At 42.1% G+C, this 12786-nt stretch overlaps 1 protein-coding gene across 1 annotated transcript in view; it reads left to right on the plus strand.

The window, feature by feature from the left end:
- The window catches only part of ints7 (integrator complex subunit 7), a 49078-nt gene that overhangs the window by 11902 nt on the left and 24390 nt on the right, over positions 1-12786 (plus strand). Inside the window, exons 6-9 of the mRNA XM_067988947.1 lie at positions 4458-4657; positions 5612-5734; positions 10206-10323; positions 11852-11983. Coding sequence (XP_067845048.1) covers positions 4458-4657; positions 5612-5734; positions 10206-10323; positions 11852-11983 — 573 coding nt within the window. The remainder of the gene's footprint in view (positions 1-4457; positions 4658-5611; positions 5735-10205; positions 10324-11851; positions 11984-12786) is intronic.

The following is a 12786-nucleotide window of genomic DNA, read 5'->3' on the forward strand; positions in this document are numbered from 1 at the left end:
GTGCTGATTGATTGCTTAGTGTTTGCTCTTTGCCATATTTGAGTCATAAGGCAAATGCATTGACTTGGCTTAGTACATTTTCAGAAATTGACGTTGTGACAAGAGAATGGAACACTTGCCTGTACTAGACTATTAATTTGGATGTTTTTGACTAGTAACACACAAGGAGTTAGAAGACTTAGATTCATACAGAAAATGGCTAGCCCTTTGGAACACGCATTAGCTTAAAACCCAAACAGATTATTGTGGGCTATGCATATGTGATCAGCAATTCTGTGGGTAGTTTCTGCTGAATGTTTAGAGTTTAATATGTTAATTGCTTGAATTGCCAAGCTTTTCTTTTTAAAAACTTCTGAACCACAGGGGGTTCCAGGCTTGTTCTATAAGCATTGTCTATGCTTGAAGATTGCAAAATGGAAGCCAACCTATGCAATTAATTGTGCTATAGTTTGTTGATGTCTTTTGTTCTGACATGCTTTCAGAAGATTTTGAAACAGTTCAGCCAATTTATTTGGCAGAGATCTAAGAACCAAGCAGGGCTGGGGTGGGCTGTATCTGAGACCTGTGAGAGAGCGCATGGTCTTTGATTGGCTGTGATTCTTTGGACAGCGCTGTAGCCAGAAATTTCAATTATGGGCTTAATTGTGGCTGCAGGGGCCCAGACCACTAGTTATTCTGCATCCGACAAAGGGCCCGGGCTAGTTTGATTCCTTGACAGCATTTTTACATGTAAGAAGTGAGCACTCATTTCAGGGATGTAGTTATGTTGAAAGGCTGCTCAGAGGATGTACCTTTATTGTTTTAATACACATGAAGGATAGCAAAGTTTGTTAATTACTGTAAATACATTGTTTCATTATGAGCACTGTTTGTTTACTTGGTCAGTGTTAAATAAATGATTGGTTTATATGGTAGAGTGTATATTTAATCCACCTAATGGTGAGCAGATTCACGTGGCGGAATCTAATACAATCCAGTAAACTGGTGTACAGTGGCAAGCATTCTTTGTTTGATCCCTGGGGCTCACTGTTTTTTACCTAGATATTAGGCACGTTTCCGGGTCATAAGGTCCCCTAATGGGAGTGGTCGATAATGCTGCATCAGAGTAGAATATCTTGTGTAAATTCAAAATTGAATAGGGGCATCTGAAGATAGGCCCATTTGTCTCTCCAAATAATCACCAGTTTCTGTGCTTTTCCTGAGACAGAAGCCAAATCAGCCTGGAGGCTGGACAGTCTCATTTTCCTGGACACAATGGTTTCAGTAAGCATTTCTCCTGATTTCGTAGCTAGCTGAAAAGATATGAGCAGACAGACAGAAAATGACAGCTTACCTCAGTTGGTAACAGTCTCAGCTCTTAGTCAGAAAGTTGTAGTTTCAATTTGGGCTCTCCCCAGATATTCTTCCTTATGCCTAGTGCAAAGGACCTCTTCCATAGGGCAACATATGCTCCCTCAACTGAAAGGTGACCTTAAACGCAAAATAATCTGGGATAAAGCGTGTCCAAAGTGAACAATAAACCCCTTATGGCGTTAATAAGCTCACTGAACTTATCCTGTCATCTATAGCCTGCAGATTTCTTAATAGATGGATAAGTAATACTCTGACTATGTATGTCAGGCTTTAAACTGTGCATTGGGTTTATTCAGAAGTAAAAATAGCAGAGGGAAGAACAAACTCATTAGATTACAAAACCAACACCACCAAAAATAGATTAACTCCTCATTTTTCTCATTGATGTTTGTTGGACATTGTTGTGTGCAAAATGACGCATAAGTGACTGACATTAAGACAACATTCAACTGAGTATGGCACCAAGAAGCCCTAGCAAAATGGAAGGCAGTGGGTGTCAAAGGGAAAATCCTCCAGTGGCTGAAGTCATACCTGAAGCAAGGGAGGATGGCTGTGGGGTTGTTGTAGGCCAGTCATCACAGCCTCGGCATCACTTCAGGATTTCCTCAGGGAAAAGTCCTTGGCCCAACCATCTTCAGCTGCTTAACCAATGACCTTCTCTCTGTCATAAGGTCAGGAGTGGGGCTCTTCATTGATGATTCCACAGTGTTCAGCTCCATTCACCTTGTCCAATAATGAAGCAGCCCATGCCAGATTACAGCAGGACCTGGTTAACATCCAGGTTGGGCTGACAAGTGGCAGATAACATTCACGCTGCATAAGTGCCAGTTAATAACTATCTCGAACAAGAGAAAGCCTAGCATGCCGTTCAAGGGCCCAACCATTGCTGACATCATCACCATCTTGGGGCTCATCAATAACTGGACCAGCCATTATCAACACGGTGACTAAGAGCAAGGCAGAGATTGGATACTTTCTGACAAGAGGCTCACCACCTGACCCCTCGATGCCTCTCCATCATCTACAAGGCTCAAATCAGGAGTGTGATTGAATACTCACCACTCGCTTGGATGAGTGCAACAACATCTGAAACTCAACATCATCCAAAACAGAGCAGTCTGCTTGAATGGTGCCCTTGCCACGAGACTAAATATCCACTGCTGGTGCACCGTGGCTGAGTCAGAACAATCTACAGGATTCACTGCAGCAAGTCACCAAGGCTACCTCGGCAACACCTCCCTCCCCTACCACCAAGAAGGACAAGTGCAGCAATGTCATGGAAACACCGTCGCATTAGGTTCAGGGAGGGAGTTCCTGATAGTGGAGCCAAGATAACGGAAGGCTCTGCAGCTATGGGGAAGGCAGGGGGTGGGGGGGTGGGTGAAAATGGAATAAGCACAGGATGCCAGAGTCAGACAGCCAAATGGCACAGGCTGGGATGTAGGGCTGGTAGAAGGTGTGGAGATGGGGTGGAATATGGCCTTGATAAAGACATGGATTTGATATATTTGGGGACAGGAAGATAACTGAGCTCAGCAAGGATGAGACTTAGTGCAGGATAGGATGTCAGGCGGAATTTTGGTGAATTGGCGTTCGTGTAAGGTGATGCTCAGGAGGCTGGCACAGAGGTCTTCGAAAAGTCACGTCTGGAGTAACAATAGCATAGATTCGTTTTTCAGCAACAGTGGAAATTAATGCCACAGTGGTGGAAGTATTATCAGGGCACGCGGGATCGGAAATTGAGGTGGGTCACTGTCATATTGCTCCTGTACTAATGTTTCCTGGGAGGGGGTAGGGATGTCTGGCCCCATGGTAGCTGACTTTATATAAAGATGCAAGATTGATGGGATGATTCCCAGTGCCATAGTTTCCTATCTTTTCCCCCCTCCAAAAAATTAGCAGATGCCCCAGCTAAACTAAAGTCATTTTCCAGTTTCATTTGGATTCAAAATTGTTGCTCCATCCTTTTATCTTCTGTTGCAACTTCATTTCCGCTATGTATATGCAGGCAAAACTCAAGCTACTCTCTCTCGCATTTTAGGCAGGTTACTAATTTTCTATGGTGCTAGAACCCAAGACATGCTAGTGACTAAGGAACAGTTATTCAAATATATGGTTCAGCATATCCTAAAATGCTGCTATTTTGCACAGAACAAGCCGCAGGGTCGTTTGAGGGTCATTCCATGCCTGCTTCTTGGCCATCTTTTAGTTAGGCTCCAATTGATAGCATGCAAAGCTCTCACATGAATCAATCCTCACACAGTTACGAAAAGTTACTGTACAGATTTAATTCTAGCACACATCAGTAGCTTTGGCAGATTGGTCCTCACAGTTGATGTTCTGGCTTTTACACCGATGCCTCCCCATTCTATATTTGTACTACTTTACACACTGCGGCAAGCATACCAGAGAATGTGGAGTGGTGAAAGATAGTCTGTATACCCGATAGGGTCATCTTTATTGTTCGCATAATCCCACTCATCCATTCCCGCAGTGGTATAGTTTTGGGAGGATTAGTTGTTAGTTTAAGTTTAGCTTAAGGTCAAAATGAGCTGGAGCAATGGCACAGGCCCATAGGTTTTATACAGCATGGAAATGGTGACCATGTGGAATACCACTATCTGGAATATCATAATGACATTTTCTCATATGCACCTAGGTTATGAGGGAACCACAAGCTATCTAGCTAAGCTATATTCCTGTGGTGTGTGGTGGATGTATATCATTTTAGAAATTAAGAAGGCCCCACTCTTCTTTAATGTTACGTTTTACTTAGAAAACCTGTCTGAGGATTGCAACTCGAAGCTTTGAAGATGAACAGGTGCGCAGTGACAAGGCGAACCAGTGACAGATAAAGTAACGTGACTGCTATTCAAAAATACCTTCCTGATTTTGAATTTTGATCCAGTCAAACTCTATGCCTTCTTCCAGCCCAACATCCCAGTTTGTCCCCATTCGTTGTCTGACTCTGGCATCCTGTGCATACCTCTCCTCCCCCGCCCCATTGTATCGGTCCAAAATGTTCTGCAATTATTAAATTTAAGGAACACTAAAGGCAAGAAAAAAATTGCTTAGTTATAATTATTTAAATGTTTGCTTTCCAGGACTAGCCACACCTGTGGATCTGAAGTTAAAGTTGATCCCCATTCTGCAGCATATGCATCATGATGCCACCCTCGCCTCCAGCACCCGAGTCCTTCTTCAGCAATTGGTGGCATTGTACCCTTCCACCAAGATGGCGGTAGTCACCCTACATACTTTTACACAACTAGCTGCATCTTCACTGGTTGATATCCCAAAGCAGGTAAGAGTTATCTTTTAAAGAGCATTCATTAATTAGAAAACCACTAGTCTAGCCCACTTAAATATTTAAATCAATTAAATACACAACTGGTCCAATTCTGTGCTCTTCAATGATGGGAAATCACAGACTGGTAACATGATTTCTGTCCATTAAAATTAGTCAGCGCTGCTACCTGCTGGGACTGTGGGAGCACTGAATCACCCCTAATATAAAATCAACTTTTTTTTCACTACTGTTTTTATTACTTTTGAGCTGTCAACTCATAACTCTGCAAAGTTATTTTGCCGGCAGTGCAAACTGCACAGAAACGATTCAGCAATTCAGGCTACGCAAAATTGTTGTGTGTTTATGGTGAATATAGTGAGGTTGTGTGGTTATGGTGGATATAGTGAGGTGTCTCCCATGCTATAATTAGCAACAGCAAGCAATTTTGCATGGGAGTTGCTGCAAGGTTGTCTTGAAACAATTTTTTTAAAACAATATTGAGAAACCTAGTTGAAGAACCATTCCCCACCCAAGATGCAGGACACTACTAAGATCGAAAAGAATAGTTGAGAAGACAGGCTAAATAGAGAAGCAGTGGTTAGGTGATAGAGTTCTGATTTGAAAATCTGTAGGGTGTCGGAGGAAGGGAAAAATGCTCTCTATTCTACAAACGAGTGAAGACCCAAACAAATTGTTTCACACAAGTGGTTTGGTGATTTTGTAAACAACGAAATGCATTTGTGAAAATATGTGTTGTATGCACATCGCCAACTAGGGCTCAATGGAACAATCTGTCATTCAGGCGAAAAACGTTATTCCAAAGTTTGTTGAATGTATACTTTGAATTGAGTTTGAAGGACACTTTTTAAAGAAAGTATTTATGGTGGTTGAGGATTAAACATTTGGTACATTGCAGTCTGTGACTAATTTGTTCTGTCTTCTCTAATACTCCACCTATGTGTTGAACAGATTCAGCTTTTGCTGCAATATTTGAAAGAAGACCCCAGAAAAGCTGTAAAGAGACTCGCTGTTCAGGATCTGAAATTGTTGGCTAATAAAACACCACACATGTGGAGCAGAGATAACATTCAGGTACCTTCAGATTAAATCCAGGTATAAATACTGAGAAATGGTTGACTGAATTAATTTGGCATGAGGCTTTCAGGAGTGCTTAAGCAAATTGGATTACAGTTAGTTGTCTTAAACACACGCAGTCTCACCTCTTGGCCAGATAGTTATTATTAACATTATTCACAAAATTCCCTGTTAACATGGCGTAGAAAAATATGCCCTTCAAAAAATGATGCCTTTCGTGTGAGAATTCTTTGTAGTTCGCTGTACTCATTTTTTTTTGTCTGGGTTTCAAATCCTTCTGTGTTCTCTCCTTGGCCATGTTCACTGTCTCTGTCTAGGAGCAACAGGCAGATAAATGCTCACTGGTGCACACCAGTATCGTTGAGGCACATCAGCATGGCTTGGAAATAATGCTCTATGCTTTCCTCTTTCCCTCCCATGCGCAGCTCAAATGTGCTACCTCTACCATCCCTGTTTTTTAACTGAAATTCAACAAACCCATTTTATTCTTAAAAACTTCAACTTTTTTGTGACATTACCTCTTCAAAGCTTTTGCTGCCTCCGTGTTGTCAGACTTCTTATAGAATTATACAGCACAGGAGGCCATTTGGCCCATTGTGCCTGTGCTGGCTCTTTGAAAGAGCTGTCCAATTAGTCCAACTCCTTACTCTTTCCCCATAGCCCTGCTGATCTTTCCTTTTCGAGTATATATTCAATTCCCTTTTGAAAGTTACTATTGAATCTGTTACCACCACCCTTCCAGATCATCATAACTCGCTGTGTAAAATAATATCTCCTCATCTTCCCCCAGGTTCTGTTGCCAATTATCTTAAATCTGTGTCTTCTAGTTACTGACCCTCCTGCCAGTGGAAACAGTTTTTTTAAATTTGTTCATGGGATGTGGGCGTTGCTGGTGAGGCCAGCATTTATTGCCCATCCCTAATTGCCCTTGAGAAGGTGGTGGTGAGCCGCCGCCTTGAACTGCTGCAGTCCGTGTGGTGAAGGTTCTCCCACAGTGCTGATAGGAAGGGAGTTCCAGGATTTTGACCCAGCGACGATGAAGGAACGGCGATATATTTCCAAGTGGGGATGGTGTGTGACTTGGAGGGGAACATGCAGGTGGTGGTGTTCCCATGTGCCTGTTCCCCTTATCCTTCCAGGTGGTAGAGGTCGCTGGTTTGGGAGGTGCTGTTGAATAAGCCTTGGCGAGTTGCTGCAGTGCATCCTGTGGATGGTACACACTGCAGCCACAGTGCGCCGGTGGTGAAGGGAGTGAATGTTTAGGGTGGTGGATGGGGTGCAAGTCAAGTGGGCTGCTTTGTCCTGGATGGTGTCGAGCTTCTTGAGTGTTGTTGGAGATGCACTCATCCAGGCAAGTGGAGAGTATTCCATCACACTCCTGACTTATGCCTTGTAGATGGTGGAAAGGCTTTGTGGAGTCAGGAGGTGAGTCACTCGCCACAGAATACCCAGCCTCTGACCTGCTCTTGTAGCCACAGTATTTATGTGGCTGGTCCAGTTAAGTTTCTGGTCAGTGGTGACCCCCAGGATGTTGGTGGTGGGGGATTCGGTGATGGTAATGCTGTTGAATGTCAAGGGGAGGTGGTTAGACTCTCTCTTGTTGGAGATGGTCATTGCCTGGCACTTATCTGGCGCGAATGTTACTTGCCACTTATGAGCCCAAGCCTGGATGTTGTCCAGGTCTTGCTGCACGGACTGCTTCATTATCTGAGGGGTTGCGAATGGAACTGAACACTGTGCAATCATCAGCAAACATCCCCATTTCTGACCTTATGATGGAGGGAAGGACATTGATGAAGCAGCTGAAGATGGTTGGGCCTAGGACACTGCCCTGAGGAACTGCAGCAATGCCCTGGGGCTGAGATGATTGGCCTCCAACAACCACTACCATCTTCCTTTGTGCTAGGTATGACTCCAGCCACTGGAGAGTTTTCCCCCTGATTCCCATTGACTTCAATTTTACTAGGGCTCCTTGGTGCCACACTTGGTCAAATGCTGCATTGATGTCAAGGGCAGTCACTCTCACCTCACCTCTGAAATTCAGCTCTTTTGTCCATGTTTGGACCAAGGCTGTAATGAGGTCTGGAGCCGAGTGGTCCTGGTGGAACCCAAACTGAGCGTCGGTGAGCAGGTTATTGGTGAGTAAGTGCCACTTGATAGCACTGTCGAGGACACCTTCCATCACTTTGCTGATGATTGAGTGTAGGCTGATGGGGCGGTAATTGGCCGGATTGGATTTGTCCTGCTTTTTCTTTCTCCCTATCTACTCTATCAGAACCCCTCATAATTTTGAACACCTATAATTGAATCTCCCCTTAATGTTCTCTGCTGTAAGGTGCATAATCTCAGCTTCTCCAGTCTCTCCACATAACTGAAGTCCCTTACCGCTGGTACCATTCTAATAAATCTCCTCTGCACCATCTCCAAGGCCTTGACATCCTTCCTAAAGTGTGGTGCTCAGAATAAGACACAATACACCAGCTGGGGCCTAACCAGTGATTTATAAATGTTTACCGTAACCTCCTTGCTCTTGTACTCTTATGTCTCTATTTATAAAGCCAAAGGTCCTGTATGCTTTTTTAAACAGCCTTATCAACTTGTCCTGCCACCTTCAAAGATTTGTGCTTGTGAACCCCAAGTCATTGTTTCTGCACTCACTTCAAAATTTATATTGCCTCTCTTCATTCTTCCTACCAAAATGCATCACTTCACATTTCTCTGCATTAAGTTTCTTCTGCCATATGTCTGCCCATTTCATCAGTATGTCTATGCCCCCCTGAAGTCTGCTACTCTCCTCTTCACTGTTTACTACATTTTCAAGTTTTGTGTCATCTGCAAACTTTGACATTATACCCTCTAACGCAAGTTCAGGTCATTAATATATATTACAACGAGCAGTGGTCCTAATATTGACCCCTGGGGAACACCGCTGTGTACTTCCCTCCAGTCTGAAAAGCAACTGTTCACCACTACTCCGTGCTTTCTGTCTCTTAGCCAATTTTGTATCCACATTACCAATGCCCCATTAATCCCATGGGCTTCAATTTTGCTAACTAGTCTATTATATGGCACTTTATCAAATGCCTTTTGAAAGTCCATATACACAACATCAACCGCACTACCCTCGTCAACCCTCTCCGTTATTTCAACTCCTCCAACTTCAAGTCTTGGATGAGTCACACTTTCCTGCAATTCAACATTCGGTATACCAAAACCTCCCACCACAGTCTCTGCTCCCTTGCCACTGATTCCATCCCTCTCTTCTCAGTCATGCTGAGTGAACCAGACCACTCCTAATTTTGGTGTTCTGTTTGACCATGAACTGAGCTTTAAACCCCACATCCTATCCGCTGCCAAGACTGCTTGCTTCCCATTCTGCAACATTGCCTGCCTCTGCCCCTACTTTAACCCCTCCACTCTTATGCATGCCATTGTCACCTCCAGACTAAACTCTGCTGCATGTATCCTGTCCCACACCAAGTGTTAAATATTCATATCTAACACCTTTGTCGGAGAACCATCACCACAAGGGCTGCATGGAGCCGGCTCAGCACCATCTTCTCAGGACAACTAGGGAGGAACAAAAAATTTGGCCTCATCAGCGTCACACTCATTTCGAGAACAGATTTTTAAAAAAACAGGTCCCACTCTCGCCCATCTCCCCCATCCTCGCTGATCTACACTGGCTCCATGTATCATACTGCATTAAATTCAAAGTCCTTGTTTAAAAATCTCTCCATTGCCATTGCTTCACCCTATCGCTGCAATCTCCTCTAGCCTTGTGTTCCCTCTCAAACATTCTGTTCTAGCCTTGAGTGCATCTGCCCTCCCTTTGCTCCACTATTGGTGGCAGAGCTTTCAGCTGCCTCAGTTGTACTCTTTTGAACTCCCTGCCTAAACCTCATCACCTCTTTACCTTTTTAAAAACCTTCAAACGCCATATGTTTGACCAAACGTTTGGTTACCCATCCTAATCTCTCCCTTCCTGGCTTAATGTTAATATGGCTATTCCTGAAGCACCTTGGGGTATTTCTTCATGTAAAAGGTACCTTATAAATGCAAGTTGCTGTTGTTACATGTTCCAATTTTTTACAGAATGTGTCACGAAGGATCTGTTCAGGTTTGATGCCTGATAGAATATTACCAGTAATTCAGTTACAGCAGTGTTTTGAAAATGAATTGTTTAGTATGGATAATGATTTATGGTTAACAAGCTATTTTGATAACTTTTGCCCTTATAAATAAATAAGAAATACTTGCTGCTTAACGGGTTAAAAGAAGCAAGGTCACAAGTTAGGTTTGTGTGAAGAAAGCGCATCAGCCCATTTGATCTCATCCTTCCAAAATACCAAATCTGTCATCTTCTCATTACTATATCTAGCTGTTTATTAAATGACTTTAGTGCCTTGTCTTCAACCACTCTTCCTGAGGACATAATGCTAACTTGCTTTTTCTCTTCTCTGTGCAGTCACTATGTGAATGTGCCCTTCAGAGCCCTTACGACAGTTTGAAATTGGGTACGCTTTCTGTTTTGTCCACACTCTCGGGAACTATAGCTGTGAAACAATACTACTATAATCCACAAGGTAAGACCAATGAACGTTGACACTTTTAACTCTTTCATATTAACGCTTTTCGAGATTAACTTTAAAGTATATAGGTACATGCATGTAAAAATGTAAATTTTAATCAGCTGTGTGGAATTGCATTCTCCTCTAACGCAGTTCTCTGAATGGATTCTTTTCTAAAGCTGGAAGTGTAACAAAGGAAACTTCCCTTTGATGCATGCTAGTAATGGATTGGTCAGATGGGCCAAATTCCATATCCTGAAGCACGTTCTCCTAACATTTGTCTGACAACCAATGAAGTAATCACTTTTGTAAAAATACAATTTAACTGCAATGAAGTTTGTACCAGTTAAAACGTCCACGTTTAAAACCGGCACTCGCTTATGTCAGCCAAAAAGCGATAACCAAGAGGCGTTTGTATTAATGTTAATTTCAAAGTTGCCAGTCATTGCTCCGTTTATTTCGGGCAGAAACAGCTGTGCTCATTCACTAATGACAAGGGTTTGCAGTCAGCCATTGGCACAGAATCGATTAGATTCATCAAGTTTGGAGCTAGAGCGACGGTTAGTGTTGAAGTTGGGCAGTTACTGCACACGGTAAAGTTGAAAGTTAGCATTTTTTTGTCCTGTGTCAATAGTCTACACATATACACAACTAACTCGGGGTGATAAAAAGGACCAACCAAACAGATTCAAATAATAAAAATAATTTAATTCACAGTGGTTATACATCAGTTTAGCGTTTTCCCTGTCAGGTCATAGTAGTAGTATCATAGTATGTTACAGCACAAAAGGAGGCCATTTGGCCCATCATGCCTGTGCCTGCTCTTTGAAAGAGCTATCAAATTAGTCCCACTCCCATGCTCTTTCCCCATAGCCCTGTTAAATTTTTTCCATTCAAGTATTTATTCAATTCCCTTTTGAAAGTTACTATTGAATCTACTTTCATCACCCTTTCAGGCAGTGCATTCCAGATCATGACAACTCTCTGGGTAAAAAAAAATGTTTCCAGTTGAGTGAGCTCCTGGAGGTCAGTCGGCTCCAGTGCAACTTTACTCCAGGATCAGTCCAGGCCTTAGGAAGATAATGAGGGAGAAATGTTTATCCAATGATCATTAATATCTGTCTAGGTAGTTAATGAATCCAGCTTCTCCCTGTGTTACCCAAATGAATGCTCCATTCTCTTGGAATTTTTTGCACCTTTGATCAGGAAGTACATAATTTCAGCACGATATACATTTGGAAGCTTACAGCACCCACTTTCATAGAATTCCATGGGCAGTTCCTGCTGTATGTTGATAAAATATCACTGAAATTGGTAATCTACTTTATTTATAAAATCAATATTTGATAGCTATGCTGTTGTGAATTTGTTTCTGGGCTGCAAGCGGCAAAAGCAGTTCTAGGATTAAACTGAAAGCTCTTAACCTGCTTATTTTATATTCCATTCTTTGATGTAAATACATCAATGGGCTGCCTGATTTGTATGCTGTGTGATTGAAATATGAACGCAGTTAATACTGTTTGCATTTCTCCTAATTTAAAAGGAAACGCTGCTGCTCCAGTACGTCCTGGTGACCTGATAAAACTTGCACAAACTTGCTGTTACCATAGCAACTGTGCAATTGCAGCCCACAGTGTTACTGTGTTGACAAACGTAGCTTCCTGCTTGGAGAAAGGTAATTTTGAAAAATGAACGGTAGCGGTTATATTTCTCTGGATTGATTGCAATATTTTTACAAGGTCTTTGTACCAAATCTAGGTTAAATAAATATTTTGTGTCTCGATAATAAAACACTGGAGAGAGAGAGAGAAAAAAAATATATATACCTCCCCTCCCTTCATAGAATTAACAATTGAGAAAGTTCTGAAAATCATTCAAAAAGCTATGATTAAATTTAGGGAACTAAATTAGAGAGAAATTCATTGGCATAGTGGTTTATAATGAATAGGACCTATAAGTGCCAATGCCATTTATAATAATGACATTTACACAGTCGAAAGTTGACAAACCACGGATCCTAAATTTTGTCCAATGAGTGAGAAGGAGGAAGGAAATAATTCATGAGTACTGGCAGCCCAAGTGAGCTGTGAAAGTTTGGTGTATGAGTGGGATAAATTCTGTATTAAATATTCCATTTATACTGCAGGTCTGGTATAAAATGAACATAAAATACGATGTTTTTGTTACTAATGTTGACTATGAAAGTTGAAATATCACTGTGGACAAAAGGTGCTTTAATACTGCCCATAGTTTTAATATGCTTTTACCTCTCCCTTGAAAATTTTGTTAGGACATACAGACTCAACGATGGAAGTTATGGGCAGATACAGCCCTAACAACCATATATTTAAATAACCTGTCACGGAGCTTGTTTAAAATTCTAGCTCCATGAGTCATTGGCACTCTAAACACTATAAATAAACGTGAATCAGCATGCGACTTTACCTCTAACTGCCAATAATAGGAATGTGCTCTTAA

This window comes from Heptranchias perlo, chromosome 8 (genome assembly GCF_035084215.1).
Source record: "Heptranchias perlo isolate sHepPer1 chromosome 8, sHepPer1.hap1, whole genome shotgun sequence".
Classification (NCBI taxonomy): Eukaryota; Metazoa; Chordata; class Chondrichthyes; order Hexanchiformes; family Hexanchidae; genus Heptranchias; species Heptranchias perlo.